Consider the following 22672-nt stretch of genomic DNA (forward strand, 5'->3'; position numbering starts at 1 on the left):
CACAACAATAATAAACCATGTTTATTTTTTTTAACACAATACCAAAGTTCTTTTGCAACTAAAACAAAACTACACACTACACTTTATAAACGAAGGATAAGGAACCAACTGAAATTGAAATTACTAAGAATAAATCGTTACAGATAATACAATAAAAACTGTAAACTAATAGAAAATTATTTGTATTTGCACTACTAACTCTAACTGTCATTACTTTTGACATCGTCGAGTTAAGCCTCGTTTGATTATTTTATTTGTGACATTCAGGTATGGTGTTATGGTGTTTTAACATAAATGATTGGTTAAAGTCTTCGTGAGCGAGAAAGGCTGTCGTTTCTCTTTCTTTAGCTGAGCGGTGTGGAAGTGGTGGGGGAAATTCCCCAATTTTTCCATATGAGATTCCGGGGCATGGTAACTGAGGTCTGTCATAATATTGGAGGTTAAATATAATGTCATAATAATGTCAAATTATTGTTTTCAAATTATATTTTATTTATTTAGTTTATATTTTAACGACAGTTTATTTTTTAACACTTTCCCTTCCCTATCCTTGATTGGTCGATTAGGTTTGTAATAGTTTTATTGTATGGTAGGTTTAGTTAGGCGTTAATTTTAAGAAATGTTGCTGGCTAAATGAACACAGCTCCCAAAGGCCATAAAAGAAGATGAAAAAAATAAACAAAAATTTTACATAATCTTCTATATTACAACATGACTTTGACACTTATATTACAGATAGTTATCTTTGTTTCACACTCTTAAAGACAAAGAGAAACAGCGTAGCCGGTAGCTGTTTTGCTAAATACACAATCAGCCCTACTCTGTAACTTTTAACAAATCGAATAGAAATGACCAAGTCGAATCGTAATTACCTGAAATCGGAATGTTTGATATCTATCGCGTCATTTTTATGTTTGGATTGGCATTCTGTAACTCACATCGTAATCAGGCTAAATCGAAATCGGCAATTTCTATTTCACTCGGTCAGGAGGGAGTGGCAACCCCGCATTGTCAAGCGAAATTAGTGTTCTGTGATCTGTTTGTTACTGGGCCCTGATTCTAATTCATTTCGACAGTCGCAATTTCATTTCGACACCGCCATGACAGCCGCAGAATATAGCGATTCTTATTCATTTCGATATTAGTTACAACTGGGGATATTAATCTTATCATGTTGAGACTGCTCAGAATTTGGGTTGGCGCTCCCGTTTATTGGAACTTGTTGATAGTCTGGGAAAATTATCGAAAAAATGCCATTGTTGGGAAAAATTATTTACCAGCTATTTTATTGCTAAAATCGAATCTTAAGATTGCATATACAGTGCGTCCATAAAGTAACGCATAAATTCATTATTTCGTAAACCAGCGACATTAATGAAAAATCCTGAAACGGGTCGATTTTTATTTTTAGATTCAGATTTTTTGGCATATATATCATACTAGTGACGTCATCCATCTGGGCGCGATGACGTAATCGATGATTTTTTTAAATGAGAATGGTCATGTCATAGCTCATTTGAAAGGGTATTCAATTCTCTATTCACTAATATAAACATTTACCTAATTATTTATACAAGGTGTTCAAAAAACATTTTTTTAATTAAAATAATTGAAACAAAAAGAAGAATGTACGTAATTTATTTAATTCAAAATACGTTTTACTGTTGTCAGAAAACAGGAAAAAAATGTTTATTTGAGAAATAAATATTGTTTTTTGCTTAAATTCAATGTTAAAGCTGCCACCCACCTGTCGCTTGGCAGTTTGAACATTTCGTTTAAGCGAAAATCAATGTTTATTTGTCAAATAAAATTTTTTTCTGTTTACTGACAGTAGTAAAATGTATTTTGAATTAAATAATTACATTATATTCTTCTTTTTGTCTCACTTATTTTAATTAAAAAATGTTTTTTGAACACACTGTATAAATAATTATGTTAATGTTTATATTCTTGGATAGAGAATTGGATACCCTTTTAAATGAGTTATCATATGACCCCTATTCTCATTTAAAAAAATCATCGATTAAGTCATCACGCCCAGATGGATGACTTCACTAGTATGATATATATGCCAAAAAACCGTAATTTAAAAATAAAAATCGACGTGTTTCGGGAATTTTCCTTAAAGTAACCACTTTACGAAATAACGAATTTATGCGTTACTTTATTAGTAATATGGGGTATGACAAGTCCGCAGAAAGTGTGTTATTTTATTTATAAACAAATTAGCACTTCTAAATCTTCTTTATTTTTCAATTAGTGGTCTGTAACTCCTAAAATTTTTCCTTTGAGCCAAAAACACTCAAATAAAAATTCACCGTAATTTAGTTCTGCACAAAGTTATTTTTTTTCCGATTTCCTTCAACAAAAATTTTACTCAGAAAATCCGAGTTTTCCCAAAAAATCTGCAATTTTCAATTAAAATTTTAGGGAAGTACCTAATTATTTATCAATAATTAAATAATTGATGACATGAAAGATTTATTATAGTAGATTATACAGAGGGGCTAAATTATGGAATAAATTCATTTCTTTAAAACGGACGATTTTGGAGCAAAATCCCGAAAGAGGTCGATTTTTATTTTTAAATTACAATTTTTTGGCATATATTTCTTACTAGTGACGTCATCCATCTGAGCGTGATGACGTAATCGATAATTTTGTTAATGGGAATAGGGGTCGTGTGGTAGGTCATTTGAAAGGGCGTTCAATTCTCTATTCAGTAATATAAACATTATTATCATTAGGTATTTATACAGGGTTGCCAAAAAAATTTTTTGAATTAAATTAATTGGCGCAAAAAGAATGTATGTAATTTATTTAACTCAAAATACATTGTACTGCTGTCAGAAAATAGAAGAAAAGGTTTATTTCACAAATAAGCATTTCTTTTCGCTTAAATTAAATCACAAACAGCCTCCCTCCTACCTATTGGCAGTTTGAACATTTAATTTAAGCTAAAAGCAATGTTTATTTGCAAAATAAACATTTTTTTCTATTTTCTGACAGCAATAGAATGTATTTTGAGTTAAATAAATTACATGCATTCTTCTTCTTGCGTCAATTAATTTAATTCAAAAATTTTTTTGGCCTCCCTGTATAAATAATGATATTAATGTTTATAATATTGAATAGATAATTGAACGCCTTTGTAAATGAGCTACAACACGAACCCCTATTCCTATTTAAAAAAAATAATCGATTACGTCATCACGCTCGGATGGATGACGTCACTAGTTTGAAATATATGCCAAGAAATTTAATTTAAAAATAAAAATCGACCTGTTTCGGGATTTTTCTCTAAAATCGTCCATTTTAGAGAAAATGAATTTATTCCATAATTTAGCCCCTCTCTGTATATCAGGAGACCGGCGACAATCTAACCAATAGTTTAGCAATAATTAAAATGTTAATTAAAAAATTTCGGTCGAAATAATGACCAGAAAGATTATGATACACCAGAATAACTATGATTTTCGTATAAAAAAGCACTATACCTATTCAACGTTCCTTACAGGATTGAAATTGGACCATTTGAGCGGTCTCAGGAATGTTATAAAGAAACAATTTTTTGGCTTATAAACAAATAGAACCCCTCAGAAAATATTAGATTTAATTAAATTAAGTTAACGCTGTTGAAAAGGGCACGGCTTCTGTGTCCTTTACGAAGAAAAACAAATTGAATTGCGAGGAGTGATTCCAGGTATAACCGGTCAAATTTGACCGGCATTTGCGACAGAGTTATAAACAACAGGATTTTAATCTTTGAACCATTAGATACCTTTTAATTCCGGTCCTCTTTGTACATACAAATTTTCATATCTTCAAGACACTTATAACAAAAAAGATTTATGACACTGTCACCAAATTATTTAATTATTGATAAATAATTACTTCCCTCAAATTTTAGTTGAAAATTAAAGATTTTGTTTGGAAAACCCGAATTTTCCGAGGAAAATTTCCGTCGAAGGAAATTGGAATAAATTATCAATGTGCAGAATTACTGTCAATTTTTATGTGAGTGTTTTGGTTTAAAGTTAAAATTTTCGGAGTTATAGAGCAATAATAAAAAAAGATTTCGGAGCACTAATTTGTTTATAAACAAAATAGCACACTTTCTGTGGACTTTGCACAGCTATATTACTAATATAGGAAGTCTTAAGATTTGATTTCAGCATGTCCAGCAATAAAATAGCTGGTAATTAATTTTTCTTGTTTTTTACTAATTTTCCCAGATTATTACCTTACATCTTTCATTGAGTTGATGATTCATGTTGTGGACATTCTCAATTATTATATTTCTAATTTAATACTATTCTATCTAATTCCTCAAAACAAGCAAATTTCAATTAAACCCAGCTATATTATAATACCTTTTGCTTTAGTTTTCCTTGCAAGAAATAAACAAAACACATCTAAACTAAACCTAACCTCGCTTTTGGCCAATCATTCATCTCCGTGTCAAATAATTTCGACAGTCGAAATTATAATATCAACACCCTTTTTAAAGTCGCTATTAATTTCGATAGTCGCTATTTCATGACGTCACTTCGTTAGTTCAACTAAAATCCACAAGGCTCGCACAATCGCATTTCAACCGTCGCCATATTGAAAGCGACTTGTTTAGTGTCGAAATTTGATTTAGAATCAGGCCCCTGGTTCTAAATTTGAAATACGACACCGTTGCCATATCTTCAATTTTTCATACTATCACATTACATACAGTTGCATTTAAAAAATAGTTTTCAAATATGTAACAAAAAAGAAAAGTTTTGAAAAGTAAACAATAAAATATTAGTGTAAATGGACACAAAAAGCTCAAAAGATGATAAATGGTTTTAAATCAAAGTTAATTAAAATTGTTATAAGAAAGAAGATACACTGATAAATAAAAAAGATAAATGAAAATAAAATGTATGATGTAAGATATTATTAATAATATACAATCTTAAGATTTGATTCCAGCTAAAATAACTGATCCAAAAATGGCGTCTTTTCTATAATTATTTTGTTTTCTATAAGCGTTGATTGATAAAAATACAAGTAAACTGGTATAATATATTTATCAATCAACGCTATTAGCATATCTTTATATTTTAAACGTTCTTGTACAAGCTATTCTTGTACATTATGCCATTGATTGAAATTGTACAAGAAATAAACGAAAAAAGTATGACAACACTGTGACTGGCCAACATTCAGCATTCAGATGCCAGAGAAAATGAGGTTAGGTTCAATGCATACTCCTACAACATGACTAAATTAAATATTCAATTCCCTAAGTAAATAACACCACAAACTAAAAAATTAAGCAGATACAAAAGGTAAAAATACTATAAATAAGTTGTAATAAACTATTTTTAGTAGATATAAAATATAAACGTCAAAACAAAATACAATGCGCTTGCGTCAAGCACAATTCTGATATCGAAATCTAATTTCGACAGGGTAAATGTTGTCGAAGTCATTTCTGTTCACTATTCCGATTGTAGAGATTCCGAGGGAGTTATGGAATACCGATTTTGCCTATTTCTATTCGACTTGGCCACTTCTATTCGATTTTCCTTACTTCTATATCATCGAAATGAGTTACAGAATAGGCATGAATGTTTTTTATTCGACAACAGCGCTTTTTTACTAAATCTTATGGTAGCAAAAAATTTAATATATGAGGAAAAATTTGTTGAATTTGTTTATCGTCAAGTTTGTACTGGTAGGTTATGATGTCATTAAATCTATGAAGTACATTCCTAATTGTTTGACTTTCAGTTTAATATGTTTTAATATGTAGTAGTAAAATATGAACTCTAACAATGTGTTTTAGATATTTGCTTATCGAAATGGGGAAGAATGCGACATACAAACATTGTTAATATGTATAGCGGCGGTTGTTGACTTATTGAGAATATACGGGCCTCAATTAATGGCTTCTCCTGCGATTGAACAAGTACAATCAGACAGTATGACAGAACAACAAGAAGCAATTTTTTTAGGAGGTACATCGTTGACTGATATTATTCAAGGATTAGTGGATCTTTTGAATGATGACGTAAGTTAAAAAAAAATTAAATATGTTAATTAATATTAAATATCATCATTTAAACTCATACTTCTAGCGTAACATTAGGTGGTCCAGTGACACGGTGTCAGTACACTCATTTCAGTACTCGTTGGGCTGACCTACGCACTAGGGATTTTATTGCCTAGGTTTTCGAATTACCGTCTTCGGACAATACGAATGATGAATATGTGACGATTTTTGGCAGGACATAAGTTGCGTGTTAGAACAAACCTAATAATAACATTTCGTAACAACATTACATCTTGAAAGGGACCTATCTTGATTGTATTCGCTCCGTACGTAACCATGGTGGGGATACACGAAACTATGCCAGCGCCCGTAGCGACGAAATATGACAATTTTGGCGAATTTTTGTAATGTCAGTGTCATTATGTTCGTTCGCCGACGCTGTAGGTGACTTTTAGTCCACGACAACGCGTGCGCACTTTACTTCCATATTATATTTAATGTATTATCGTTTATTGATAAATATACCAGTGTATTAATAATTAATTAATAGTGAGTATACATTGTATATTTATCTATCAACGGTATTATTTATATTATTTTAAAGTGCGCTGTCGTGGACTAGTCCCTGACTGTCTCCGCGAACACACTTATTGTTTGTAAACAAATTTTATCAGAAATTGTAAATATTATATATTAACGTCAAATATGTCATATGAGTATCATATGTTTTACGTCAAATTGTGTTCGCCAAAAAATGTGTTCGACTACGCTAGGTGTCGCGTCAGTCATGCACGGAGCGAACACTTTTTAAAACTTTTTTTAAGACCACTTCTTTTTAATTTCACACATATTTTGGCATATATATTCTTGTTAATATGACAACTAAAGAATTTTTAAAAAATTTAAATATTTATTTCTCCACGAAATATGAAATGTCTCAAAAATCCTGATGCTGGTTCATTAAATTGATAAACGTAATTTCAATTGTAATTGTAGTTATAATATAAAAGTTAGTTTCCACGTTAAAAAAAATAATCAGAATAATTCAATTTTGACGTTACGAATTGTACCGTTACGAATATGTATAGTTACGAATTGTCACCGTTACGAACTGTCGCCGTTACGAATTTTCACCGTTACGAATTGTCCGTTACCAATTGGAGGTTACGAAATTTCGCGTTAGAGATATCTCGTCACGGTTGAAAATATATAAAACACAGAACAAAAAAAATTAAAATAGACATACATTGGTTTCAAATAAAGTAGAAATGAAGTATATATCTCTGCTAAAGGTATTCATGAGAGTAAACTGAAAAGTGAACATTTCATAGCATCGTTGAACTACATTCTTAATACCAGTTTAAACAAATACTAAGAGAGAGTGGTGTATTATTAATTATAATTACAGTCACAATAATGACAATTATTATTTTAGTAATTTAAACGCTTTAACTTAGTTACTAAAAAATATTTAGTAATTCGTTATGACTTGCTCTTGTTACAGTTTCAATTTTTTCTCATTTCTCTTTATTTAGGTATTCACACACTCATTTTCATGCCTATCTCAATTTTGATTTTATACTGGCGTTGTATTAATTTTGCTCCATAGTAAAATGCCGAGGCGAGCGTAACGAAAGTAGCGCCACGACACACGAAATAGCGGTTCGTGGTTCGCAGTCATAGTAAAGAGTTGGAAGAGTTCATTTTCGCGACAACGAAAGTCCGTTATACAATATGAGGGGTATAGAATTAAAACTCGCTTTCTCCAAAATTTTCGTTTGTCACAAATCGCTAAAAACTTGTAAAAAACAAGCCATTACAGTTATCACAGATTTAAGTTTCATATGTACTTATTATAACGTGTGATCCAAAATTATTGTCACCATAGATGGCTCTGAACGACAGAGATAGCTATACAGTGCATGTCTATTCTTAATTCAGATCTTTCCAGTTTACGTCAACTTTGCAGTGTACATCAACTTAACAAGAAAAGTTAGGTTATGTAGAGATGTTGGTGGTGGACATATACAGCATCTTGTTTGATTTTATTTATTATTGTTACTTTTAATTTTGTTAATTCTTTTTATTTTAAGTTCTGTGTTAAAGGTTTTGACTGATTTTTTATGTTTTATAATGTTAATCAAAATTAATTGATAAACCAATGACATAAATTCAGATTAAAACAAGACATACGTAATTTTTTGCACGGCTAGCTTGGATCCCAATAATTGTGGATCGCTCGTTATAATTTAATCATAAAAATTGATATTACATAATGAGTGAATTCCAACTTTCGTCAATAATTAAATAATTTGCATTTTTGTTTGGAGAAAGCGAGTTTTGAAGCAAACTTTTGGAGAAAGCAAGTTTTGAAATAAACTCGTTAGGAGAAAGCAAATTTTGAAACAATTTCCTTTTTTGGATATGGAATTTTACAACTTTTGCTTTTTGCCGATTTTAATAGAATAAAAGTAATTATCTTGATAGTGGTACAACAGATCTTATCGGTCCCAATGACGGTATAGTTCTTGGAAGATCATGTCTAAAATTCGTAATTTTTTTAACTTACAGGTTTTTTTCCTCTGTTTTTGCCCATTCATTTTGCATCGGTGTTCTTTTTCTTGCCTTTTTACCAGGTCCTACAGGAGTCACTTGAACATCCATTACGAATAGAAGAAAAATATTACTGTAATACTACTTATTTTAAAAGAAAAAACTATGCAAATAGTTTATATTAAAAGTTAATAGCTAATAAATCTTGTAAACAAACAGTGACGTAGTGACGTAGCATTAGACAAATAGAGTGATTAAATATGTGCGAGTCCCCTCCACTCACTTTACCCGCCTCCTATTGGTCGGTTGGATAAAGACGGGTTTCACGCAAAACTGTCATAGGAGAAAGACGGGTTTGATTCAAAAGTCTACTTTTAACATTAAATTTATATTGGATAAAACTAATAATCTACTAATCTATTAGTTGACTAATAAAGTCAAACTAAAGTTCTGGATTCGTCTAGGGTTCAACAAACAGATTCAGAAAATATAAACAACTCAATTTCGGCCATGGATGGAGAAAGCGAGTTTTGATTATATGCCCTTCATAATATGTAAACTTCAGTTTTATTAAAATCTATAAAAAAATAATAAATAAACATCACAATTAGTAATATTTTATCAAATTTTAAAAATATTTAAATTTTAAAAATACAGAAAACATCTTCGCGCTAGTCTACAGTGCTTCCTGCTGTACCACTTTTTTTACAAAATTTTATTTAATAATTCACTAAAAATTATTGAATGTTTAAGAGCGTAAGCGCAAAATTTCGTTCCAATGTTTTTTAAATGCATTAATTCTTTTCGAATCCTGAGAACATTAAGTATTTTTGAAAAAATTAATCTCGGAATGAAAGATTACATCATTACCGGGGGTAGAAATTCCCTGAAAACTTCTGTAATGTATATTTCAATAAGTTACAAGGGTGAAAAAAAAAGAGAAAATTAAGTGTGATTTTTAATTTCAAATATCTCACTCATAAAAAATTATTTATTCTAAGGTACTTTCTACCATCGGCAATGATGTAATCTTTCATTCTGCGTTTAAATTTTTCAAAAATATTTATCTGTTTTCTCAGGATTCGAAAAAAATAAACACCGTGTTCGTGGTGATATTTTCCAAATCGAGCATTCGCTTTCTTTGCCATATAACGTAGTTAATCAACAGAATGTGGTGACAAGACAGTGACCAAAAGGCTACTAAAAATTTGACGTTTCAGGAATATTTTGAGTTGTGTATTAAATAATATTGGAAGTATACTCGTATTTGATAAATAATTGATATAAGGCGTGAAATTAATAAAAGTTGTTTATTGTTTATTATTTATGGAATATCCAAGCACAGAATACACCAGGGTATATTCTGCGATCCAAGTATTTTGTTGTTAAAGATGTTCAAAATTTATCTAAGCGTTCCATAATAACAATATATTATTAAAATCACTTTATCGCTTTTTCTCTTTTTTCAATTATCAGTTTTTATTGTATAGTATATAAATTATTGTAATCACTGAATACATAGTTAGCCAAAAAATATCCTATTAATTAACTGAATTAATTATTTAAGCGATTATACAAGTAACGGTTATCCAAGATCATTCAAACAATGTCATTGTCAACTAATGTTTACATCTCCATACCAGTGAGAATTGAACTACACTTAATTTGCCGTGTAACGAAAGAAAAAGTAGGAATATCCCTAAAATATTTGCGCCTACGCTCTTAAACTTTTGTATCTTCAAATTTTTTTTATTTTGTTGATTCGTTTTTTTTTCGGGAGTCAATATTTTTCTCTTCAATTTTGAATTACTTAAATAGTTATGTTACTTGTATCGTTTTTTTTTTATTTTAGCAATACGATATACAAGAGCAGGCTGGACGTGGCTTGTGCCAACTAGTACTTAGTAACAGAATCATTTCAGATTCTTTGATCGCTAGGCTGATACTTAAATGGTGTAACCCAGCTAGAGGTATTTAAAAATTTTGACTATTTTCTTTAATTTACTGCAATTTAATTCGTTTTGCTCATTTATTTTTCATATAACTCTGTTATAATACAATTATGTACCTCAGTACTTCACTAACTGTATTAACTCCATTTTTTAAATTGTATTATTTCACTTTCTACATAACGGACATTTCATCTTTCATATGCAATACAAGATTATCAACGTCCTCTAGAGGCTAGTAATAGTGTGGTAATAGGTATGAATTAAAAAGACTTTATAAGGAAAGAGCAGCAAGTAGTGAAACAATAAAATTATTGACACTTGATTTACAGAAATGTCTGCCAACGTCTGTTCTAAGTAACCAGCAGAGTTTTTATAATCCCAAGTTATGGTCATACAATTATACGATTTCAGACACTTAAGGTCCTAATGCTACTTCTTGCATGATGTGGGATGAATGAATGTCTGGACGTAAAAGAAACGAAATGGCTTTAGGATTTTTGAAGTGGACTGAAGCTATTCGCCGTGTGCAAGTACTTGGAGGGGATACGAGAAATGATCGTGCGCGAATAGCGGAGAAATCTTGCAACTTTCTTAAATAAATCATATTGTCAATTGAAATTGTTCAGTTTTGTTTTTTCAATTGTTTTCTCTATTGGTTCCTGTCTTAGCACGCTTCTGATGTTTTCGATCCTTTCCCTGTCCATCCTCGTCTTTCCAGCTATTTTTCTCAGCTGCTTCATTGCTACTGCATTTATGGCACTTTCATGTCTTTTATTTGTAACGCATGTCTCGCTTGCATATAGAAGAGTGGGTACTGTGATTGTATTATATACGTGTATTTTTGTTTCCTGGCTGATTTCTCTTTTTCCAAGTATCGTATTATTAATTGCATAATATGTATATTCTCGTAGCTTTCTTTCTCTTATTTGCAATTTCTAGGTCTAGCTTTCCGTCGTTCGATATTATCGTGCCAGGTTTCTCGTAGGCCGTCACCATCGCCCTAGGCCTAGGCGACTCAAAAAAATCAAATTTTGATTCGGACCAACCCTCTGGCTTTAAAAGAAGGTTAATAATATTTGTTCGCGCTGGACAACCCGAATGTACCCAGAGAATTTCTTGACATTCTGACCATTATTCTGTTCTTACTCCGTCCAATTCTTAACCTAAAATATTGTTTTGTTATTGTAGATTTTGGTTTTTAAAGTTTTTAAATTATGTAAAGTGTTGTATCATTTCAATATTCTTCAAACAAATTTTAATATTTTTTATATTAAAGCTTTTTTAGTTGTTTTTATCAATGTTTTCCATTTAGTATGTTTATAAATAAGTAGGTACCTTTTCTAGTATTATTATCGTATTACTTTTCATTCGATATTCGATAATTATCTATTACGGTAGTATTACAATAAATTGTACTCTGTTTTTACTTAATTTCTTCTATCTAGATGAGCTTATAAGTACCTACATATTCTTGTGGTTTATTTTTCAGTTTAATTTATGAGTTAAATTAGTCTCTTATTGAATAATGAATCATAAACAACACATCAAACTTATTCTGAAACTATTTCTTGTGTCTTGTTATATTTCATTATTTTTGTGGTGTAATAAACCAGTGGTTCCCAACCTTTTTCCCATGATCGCCCCCTTAGACAGGTTTCACCGGTTGTGAATACTATAATCGCCCCCCTCCCCAATTAAATTGAAACAAAAAATTATTCAGTACAATATTGATTTATTTTTACATTTCGTAAAATGATACATGGTAAGTCATCATTCAATCTTCGCTTCTCCACTGCTGGACATAGATCTCTCTCATAATTTTCCCTCTATTTCGATCTTGTGCCTCTTGCATTTTGTCCACGTGTTGGTGAATACGGTTAGTAATAATTGTTAATTTCTCTCTTGGGCCTGGTGATACTCACATAATTTCTTTATGTCTGGCTCAATGTTGGTTAATAGCTATGTACCTCAAATCCCCTCCAAGGTGGAGGCAATATGTTTGAAGATCCTCAGAATAACCACATGATGATTTCTGGGGAATTTGGTCAGACCTCCTCTCTGTATATTTTCTTCAAAAATAGATACGTTTGTCAAAGAATGCTCCGACTACTCCCTTCGCCTTGGCCATATTTATGTTCTTCCTTTGTAATTCCAGATTCGTTCCATTTAATTTTTCAGAAATATCTGATAGTTAAGCGATGTCATTTCGCTTCTATTGTAGTGCTGTACTCAGTGTGGGGTCAGTAGTTATCAGAAATTCGATAATAGTATCCATGAGACTGCAGAACCGCCGTAATCAATTCCCTTTTGAAAGCCAGTGGACTTCCGTATGTAGTACTGTAGTAGCAATGTATTAAATATCTCATCATTTTCTTTACAGAGTGTCAGAGTGTACGAAATATTCCATCATTCTTTGGTTTTGCTTTAATTTTATTTACCTTATCTATGACAAGACCATTATTTACATATGAAGCACAGACATGGACCTTCATGAAGGAAAATATGGAAAGAATGGCCAATACTCAAAGGGCAATGGAAAGAAAGATGCTGGGTATCAAGATAAGTGACAAAAATAAAAATACATGGATCAGAAATAAAACCAAAGTGAAAGATCTAAACAAACATGCAGCTACTCTCTAGTTAAAAACATGATAAAACAACAGACAAAAAGACGGAATGAAGCGGAAAGATGGAATGAAGCGACAATCCACTGGAGACCTTGGGACCGTAAAAGAGGAAAGGGCAGACCACAGATGAGATGGTCGAATGACCCAAAAAGATACGCTGGGACCAGATGGACAGGATTAGCACTGAACGAAGAAGAGTGGAAAAATAAGGGGGAGGCCTACGTTCAACTTTGGACAAATGAAAGGCAAAAGATAGATAGATGACAAAACGACCACAATTTTGGCCGTACACTTTTTGTTGGAGTCAGATCGGCAGGGTCGGTACCTACTCTCATCATTCTTATCCCAGTTCTATCTTTCTCTTTTGTGCGGATGTTCGCACAATACAAAAGCTCGATCAAAGGAAAATGCAGAATTATAATGTATTACTTACCTATAGAATTAAATTGTATCATGATTCATAGCCCTCTGTTACTAGACGAGATGTTTGTGTTATTATTACGTGCATTGGTGTACATTTAATTACTTTTTATTATTCTATGGATATCTGATCGAAAGTATTGTTTTTTCTTCTCTATTACCCATTTCTCTTTTCCCAGATGCTAATCGCCCACCTTATCGCCCCCTTTTCTCTATTGCCCCCCATATCGCCCCTTCGCTCTATCGCCCCCCTGAAAATCTCAAATCGCCCCCAAGGGGACGATCGCCGTCGGTTGGGAATCACTGTAATAAACCACAAAATGCCACAACCTATCAAATTCAATATATCAAAATTGGAAATGATTGCTTTACTAAATTATTCCTTCCTTCAGATAATGTTCAACTCCCAGGAAGTTAAAGGTAACTAGCGTACTAGTATCTAAATAAGTAGTAACCCTATCTTCTGTCTACAAAAATTTAAACAGAATTTGGAAATACCAAATTACTTATACGTACCAAATTTATTGTCGAAATAAGAAATAAAAGACAATAAGACGCTACCTAATCAAATTCCTAAATTTCTAAGAAAAGCTAATCCCCATTGGCTGCTTTCCTCTTTGGTATTTTACAATTCTAATTTCTATTGTTGGCATAAGTAAATTCGCATTTCGAAATAAGAAATGGAAAGGATGAAGGATGCTTCCTTGTCTAACCTTGCTGTATGCAACTCGTCATATCATTCGGAATCCGAAAATTGTTCGCGGAGCGAAAAATCCTGAACATGTCCAGGATAAGCTTACGTTGACGCCTACGCATTGGAAACTAATCCCGAACTTACTCTGAATACATTCGGGTTGTACAGCGCGAACACTGCTATACCGTAGCAACATTTGCTTTGGTAATGTCTGTTGTAGTTGCAGACGTAAGACGTATAGAATTAATAAAGCTCTCTGAACTAACTAAAATAAGACGGCTCTTATTTCGATTCACAAAGAAATGATTATTTATTATTTTTATTGGTTCTACTCCTAATCTGAGTATTGGGAACTAATCTTTGTTGGAATTTGACCGTGCTGGACAGGCGGGTAGTGAGATGCACCCTGATAGATCTCCCTCGGCCTTCTTAGCTACGGCAGTTCGTTGGCTTGCAAATTTTAGAAGCCACGAATGGTGTAACCAGAAGGTTAGTTGTAATAAAGTTTTATTTTTAATATTGTTAATATTAAAAGTAAAACTTTCATTAGACATTCGTATAGAACTAATTTTGATCCGCTGCTCATAAACCCCTATAAATCAATGTACTATTAGCATTATTAGTGTCCTTAAACTGTCTATTATTTTTTAGATAATGAAAGCAACAGCCTGAAACAAATTATTGGCTTTACTTTACAAACTTTACCATTAATACCAGATTGTATGCAACTGATGATAGATTCCGTTTTCATAACAATAGAGACTATACACGGCGCGCCTCATGAAAGTCCTCTTGCTGATGTCAGTATCGAGAGCATTGCAAAATTCTTGTTGGCACTATGTAAAGTATCACCAGATGTAAGTAAACTTGTATTAGAAAATAAGACATTAAATTATTATACAGGGTGTTTCATTGGGAAACGGAAATACTTGAATGGTGAATAGAAGTCACTGAGGTAGTTCTAGATATACTACATTTATTGTCCCACCGATTTTGATAACCGCGTTACAGGGTATTTTATCGATGTTGTCCATTTCTTTCTGGGTCCATAACTTTAGAACCACCTTGTATATTTTTTTGAAATTTGGTACACATAGATATTATGTCTTATTTAGGTTCTAAATCACCCAACTACTAATCACAAGAAAAATATAAAGTAATTGTGGGCTTGAAAATATAAAGTAATTGAAATTTTCAATATCCGTTTGCATATTTGCAACACATCCAATGATTTTAATTTTGACATTATGTCGAATTTTTAAAAATTACATATCTTTTTGTTAATTATTCGGACCTGGATTTTTCTTGTAATTAGTAGTTGGGTGGTTTGGGTTCTAAGTGAGACATATTTGTTCGAAATATCAAAAAAATATATACAAGGTGGTTTTAAAGTTATTGATAAAAAAAAGGGCAAAATCGATAAAATACTGTGTAACTCAGTTATAAAAATCGGTGGGGCAAAAAATGTAGTACATCTTGAATTTCCTTCATTTCCCAATGAAGTATTTCTGTTTTCCAATGAAACACCCTGTATAAATTAAGTTAATTTACATATGAGATGGATAAAATATATTTCAACTACCGTTCGCGCGTGTAATATACCTTTTTGACGTTTAACATTCGCTATTAAATCATGACGTTACATATTATTTTTAGTTTCAAAATTGATTTGGACGTATGGGATCCTTTGTTATGTTTGATAATCGTTTTCAGATGATGACATACATTGTTTATTTAAAAAATATTTTGAGGTGTAGATTACTTATTGATATTATTACTTATTGATATTGTTATGTGTCATAACGAACAAAAATATGAGCATTTTTAAAACGTTTTTATATTGTTACAAAACTGACTTTACGCGGTTGACTTTACTATTTCATTATTTATGTTTTTAGGCACTAAGTTTAATTTTAGTTGACTTTATTTATTTTTAATAACTTACTTCTAAACAAATGAAAGACACTGTATTTATATCTTTTATTATACAAACTACGATATCTAATTTATTTATTACACCAAATCCAATAATTTATCTATATACATAATTACAATTACAAAAATATATAGCGCTCGATACAGTACACCGACGTATTCAAATTCACAACTGACTTACTAATTCCAAAAACCCCTATTTATACATTATTACAATGTTCCAGAATAAGAAATATTATTACGGAAGAATTCACCTTATTCTAGAATAACAATCGAAGGGTTATTTACATAAATATCAAATAAGCATTTTCTAGAATGAAAAAGAAATATCGAGGTTAATATACCTGTTAAAAAAGGTACCCCTTTTAAATGCATTCATAAATCAAATTCGGTAAACAAACAGTCGGGTGACAAAATCACGTCACAATATGCTTCACTTGGTCTTTGTCACTATGTCCGGGAAATCTTGTAATCTATTATAAACATAGCGAATATAGCTCAGTGGTAGAGCATTGAACTGCAGATGGAAAGGTCCCAGGTTCAAACACGGGTGTTCCCCATTTTTTTTTTATTTTTTTTTTATTTTACTTTAGTTAGCATTTTCATGTATTGTTGAGTTAATATACTAAAAATTCATATTTTATTAAGTTAATATGATATTAGCTATATTAAGTTATATCACAATTATTGTTCTAAATCATGTTTATTCATTTTTTACAATTTTAAAGATTTTCTTTGATTTATATGAGTTTGAAATCGATTACAAAATTCTTGCATGACATAGAGATTGAAACAACAATATAGTTAATATTTTTATATTGTGTTCTATATATACAGTGCGTCCATAAAGTAACGCATAAATTCGTTATTTCGTAAACCGGCGACTTAAGGAAAAATCCCGAAACAGGTCGATTTTTATTTTTAAATTACGATTTTTTGGCATATATATCATACTAGTGACGTCATCCATATGAGCGTGATGACGTAATCGATGATTTTTTAAATGGGAACAGGGGTCATGTGATAGCTCATTTGAAAGGGTATTCAATTCTATATCCAATAATATAAAAACATTAACATAATTATTTATACAAGGTGTTCAAAAAACATTTTTTTTAGTAAGATAAGTGAGAGAAAAAGAAGAATATATGTAATTTATTTTAATTCAAAATGCATTTTACTACTGTCAGTAAATAGAAAAAAATTTTATTCGACAAATAAACATTAATTTTCGTTTAAACGAAATGTTCAAACTACCAAGAGACAGGTGGGTGGCAGCTTTAACATTGAGCTTAAGCGAAAAACAATATTTATTTGTCAAATAAACGTTTTTTTCCTGTTTTCTGACAACAGTAAAACGTATTTTGAATTAAATAAATTACATACATTCTTCTTTTTGTCTCAATTATTTTAATTAAAAAAATGTTTTTTTGAACACCTTGTATAAATAAATATGTTAATGTTTATATTAGTGAACAGAGAATTGAATACCCGTTCAAATGAACTATCAGATGACCCCTATTCTCATTTAAAAAAATCATCGATTACGTCATCATGCCCAGATGGTTGACGTCACTAGTATGGTATATATGCCAAAAAATCGGAATTTAAAAATAAAAATCGACCTGTTTCAGGATTTTTCCTTAATATCGCCGGTTTACGAAATAATGAATTTATGCGTTACTTTATGGACGCACTGTATATAACAAAACCGTGGTATTATTATAAAAAGTGCTTTTCTACAAAAGTGTAATTTTTTGTAATATTGTTGCACTAAGCTTATATGTCAAATATTTATCTCCATACCTCACATCCAATATGGTCTAGTGGCTAGGATACCTGGTTTTTACCCAGGAGGCTCGGGTTCGATTCCCGGCATCGGAAATCCTTTGTGTTTTTAGAATTGATATTTTGATTTGAAAAATAATTGGTTTTATAATACTTTTTTATTTTGTGTCGTATAAATAATATAAACATGGTTAATAAATTTATTAATAAAAAGTTCTTTTTTTACAAAATGGTAATTATTTAAATTTATATAGTTTTGATATTAGTTTAAAAGATGTGTCAGTAAACATTAATACTTTTATTCACCTTAAAAGTAACAAGTTTTTAAAAAGGCATTTTACAAACTGTTTGTTATATTTTACAAATTGTTTGTAATGTGAAGTTCTTTAGCTTGAGTTTTTATTTTTTATTGACTTTTTATCAATTTTAACGTTTTTGCAGGTTTTTTACAAGTAAAGAAATATATTTTAACAGAATTAAAAAAAAATTAATTTATTTGCTTTAATAGCAAAACTTTTGAGTAAATATCTTTTATTTAATACATTTTTATTTAATATGTTTTAGGCAGATCATATCCACAACAAAATAGCAGAAAGAATATTTAAGAAGATTATTGACAAACCAGAAGAAAAAATAAACGGATTGTTCAGTAAAATGCTTTTATTATTAGATATCCCCAACGGAAGAACATGCATTGATGACTTTCTTAAGAACTGTGATGATGTTCGTGATGTAAGTAAACCTAACATACGTTTTCTAGTACAGCGGAGAATTAATCCATGTGTTCAAGTTTTCACATGCAAAAAATCATCATATTTTTGCTGTATGACTTCTGCAATTTGAATCCTCAATTTTAAACTATTCCTTAGTCCAACCCTGACTAATAGTACCTACTTATCCCTACCAATACATACAATACAGTCCCTGGCCATATTATTATGACCACCTAAAATTATATAAAAATCAACTATTCCACAATTGACCTACGACTTAGGAAAAGCAGAATAATCGGAAAAATTTCTAACATTTTAAAAAGTCGAGATCTCAAATACACCAGTTTTTTCATCGCTCACATTTTCAGGAAACGCTTGTAATTGTATGTACTTTGGACTGAAAAAAAACATGAAAGCAAATGGGGCGTTACAAAGAAGTTACTGTAAGATTTTTGTCATTTTTGTGAATTTTCTTTTTCTTAGAAATTCCAATAACACATAAAATCTGCTAAAATATTCCAATAACGCTAATAAAATATATTGTTGAAATTTCATGCTGTCATTAGTCCTGTCGCCAGGGGGGGTACAACGGCCTCCTGTATTCAGATGGACTTACCCAAGTTTTTATTATGTATTTTGGCCCGTAGAACACGAATTTTTTGGGTAACAGTTGATCCGGATGTCGATAAGATTGTTATAAACAAAGAAGTTGAGGAATTACATAACAGCGATTTCTCGCAAAACAAAACATGTTTTTGTATTCTTTGGGCCATTCTAACCAAAAAATGTTCCTACAAGTTTTTTCGTAGGATGCATAGTTTTCGAGATAAACGCGGTTGAACTTTCAAAAAATCGAAAAATTTCAATTTTTGAACCCGAATAACTTTTGATTAAAAAATAAAATAGCAATTCTGCTTACCGCATTTGAAAGTTCATGTCAAATTCTATCGTTTCCAAATATATACATTGCTAAAAATTTATGTGTTTATTGCTAAAAAAAGCTATAAACACATAGTGTTTCCCGTGCCTAATACATGCGTTTACATGCATGCTACGTAGAAATAGCCTCGCTTGCACTTGTACCTACTCTACCTACTCGTTCCATTTTAAATGAGAAATCATTGAAAACATCACTCCAGCACTAGGTGTTTATACTTTTGTTTAACAATAAAATAATAAATTTTTAGCAATGCAAATAACTAAAACCGATATACTTTGACTTGAACTTTCAAATGCGGTAAGCAGAATTGCTATTTTATTTTTTAATCAAAAGTTACTCGAGTACAAAAATTGAAATTTTTCGATTTTTTGAAAGTTACACCGCGTTTATCTCGAAAACTATGCATCCTACGAAAAAAATTGTAGGAACACTTTTTGGTTAGAATGGCCCAAAAAATACAAAAACATGTTTTGTTTTGCGAGAAATCGCTGTTATGTAATTCCTCAACTTCTTTGTTTATAACAATCTGATCGACATCCGGATCAACTGTTACCCAAAAAATTCGTGTTCTACGGGTCAAAATACATAAAAAAACTTGGGTAAGTCCATCTGAATACAGGAGGCCGTTGTACCCCCCTGGCGACAGGACTACATCTAAAAAGTAATATAAAATATCAATAAAGTGAAAATAAATATAAAAAAAACGTTATTGTGAAAGATGAATTATTTATTATTTATTATAGGTATAATAAATCATTGATGAATTACTCTTAGAAAGGTTTGTTAATTAACATATTTTATAATATTTAATTATTAAAGAAAAAAGGACATTATTTAAAAAAGTACAAAAATATTTTTTATTTACGTGACGAAAATACTCTTTGAAGCATCCTGATAAAAAGTTCTCATGGGCACAACTCAATCGTATGAAGGATTTTCAAGATATAGAGGCACACACTCGGAAAATTATAAGATTTACTGGGTATTTCGATTTCGAGTTACTGGTTATCTGGCAACATGTAAAAGTTTGGATCAAAGAAAAGTACTAGTAGTCTAGGATTTTTTCGTGGCTATTCAATGGCGACCTTTACTTTGACCTTGACCTTCAACGGTTGTCATCTTCTAGAGTTTCGAGGATTTTCGGCATTAAATTGATATAAACAGATTACTCATGGGTTTTTGGGATCGCTAAACACGAATATGCCATCAGAATTAACCTCCGGAGGACGTGGTGGCCAGGGCTACTGCAAGGGACGTCATCTTCTAGAGTTTCGATGGTTTTCGGCATTTAATTGATGCAAATGAATTACTGGAGGGTTTTTTGAGGTCGCTAAACACGAATATGCCACCAGAACCGACTCCCGGAGCACCTGGTTTCCAATTTCAATGAAAGGCGCTCCTAGAGTTTTGAGGGTCTTTAGTACTACATTAATGCAAACGAATTAGTTATTCGCGGTGTGCAAGTACTTGGAAAGGGAAACGAGAAACGACCCTGCGCGAGTCGCGGAGAAATATTGCAACTATCTTAAATAATTCATATTGTCAATTGAAATTGTCAAATTGACGTATATTTCATACCTTCTGTCAATGAAGCAGAAAAATTATATATTGCTTCACAATATTGATATGATATGCAATTATTATATAAAGGTAAATTTAATTAATTGTATTTTGCTTGCAGTACTGCATTTTAATAACTAATTTTATTTACTACATACAATTGTTGATGTTTTCATTACATAACCTGAATCTTATTTTTTCTTCTTATTATTTTTTTTTGGACTATGGCCTTGACAATTATCCAGTAACCAGGACTAATATAATTGGCCAATATAATTAAAAGTGCGAATAAAAGTACAGAGCGTAGAAATAGGGGTCGCTTTGCCGAACTTGCACGGTCCCAATAGGTTTTTGAGGTTGCTGAACACGAATGCGTGATCAGCACAGACACAAGAGCACCTGGTGCCTAAGACAGGTTATCTTCTGGAGTTGATAACCTAAGAGTAATCCATTTGATTCCTCCATTTGATTTCTCCGAAACTCTAGAAGATAACCTGTCTTAGGCACCAGGTGCTCCTGTGTCAGTGCTGATCACGTATTCGTGTTCAGCAACCCCAAAAACCTATAACTAGTCCGTTTTCATTAATGTAGTACCGAAGACCCTCGAAACTCCAGCAGCCCCTTTCATTGACCTTGGAAACCAGGTGCTCCGGGAGTCGGTTCTGGTGGCATATTCGTGTTTAGCGACCTCAAAAAACCCTCCAGTAATTCATTTGCATCAATTAAATGCCGAAAGCCATCAAAACTCTAGAAGATGACGTCCCTTGCAGTGGCCCTGGCCACCACGTCCTCCGGAGGTCAATTCTGATGGCATATTCATATTTAGCGATCCCAAAAACCCATGAATAATCTGTTTATATTAATTTAATGTCGAAAACCCTCGAAACTCTAGAAGATGAAGTCCGTTGAAGGTCAAGGTCAAAGTAAAGGTCCCTATATCTTGAAAATCCTTCATACGATTGAGTTGTGCCCATGAGAACTTTTTATCAGGATGCTTCAAAGAGTATTTTCCCAAAGTATGAACGAAATCCACTGGGACCTAATTTACGTAAGGTTTATGCGGGGTACTTTAATTAATTGTATTTTGCTTGCAGTACTGCATATTAATAATTAATTTTATTTACTAAATACAATTGTGTACCTTTTAATAACATAACCTCAATTTTATTTTTTCTTCTTAAATTTTTTTGGGCTATGGCCTTGAAATTATCCAGCAACCAGGACTAATATAATTGGCCAATATAATTAAAAGTGCTAAAAATGTCGCTTTTCCGAACTTGCACGGTCCCAATTAATAAACTTTTTTTGATACGCGGGATCCAGGACTATATAACATATCAACATATTTATATGCTGTATCGCAAGATGTATCTGCTATAAGTTCATTTCTTGGATTTCATCCAAATACATCTTTTTCGCTTACATTATTATTAGGATGTCTAATAATTTTATATATTTT

The 22672-nt window shown here is 31.5% G+C and overlaps 1 protein-coding gene and 1 non-coding gene across 3 annotated transcripts in view; both read left to right on the forward strand.

Moving 5' to 3' along the window:
• The window catches only part of LOC114326729 (condensin complex subunit 3-like), a 162065-nt gene that overhangs the window by 134144 nt on the left and 5249 nt on the right, over positions 1-22672 (forward strand). For both annotated transcript variants that reach the window (XM_050648039.1, XM_050648047.1), the window contains exons 10-13: positions 5825-6049; positions 10437-10554; positions 14929-15134; positions 18565-18732. In XM_050648039.1, the coding sequence (XP_050503996.1) occupies positions 5825-6049; positions 10437-10554; positions 14929-15134; positions 18565-18732 (717 nt within the window). The remainder of the gene's footprint in view (positions 1-5824; positions 6050-10436; positions 10555-14928; positions 15135-18564; positions 18733-22672) is intronic.
• Trnak-uuu (transfer RNA lysine (anticodon UUU)) lies at positions 18025-18096 on the forward strand. The gene has a single exon. It is a non-coding gene; the product is annotated as a tRNA-Lys (tRNA).

The sequence above is a fragment of the Diabrotica virgifera genome, chromosome 1 (assembly GCF_917563875.1).
Source record: "Diabrotica virgifera virgifera chromosome 1, PGI_DIABVI_V3a".
Classification (NCBI taxonomy): Eukaryota; Metazoa; Arthropoda; class Insecta; order Coleoptera; family Chrysomelidae; genus Diabrotica; species Diabrotica virgifera.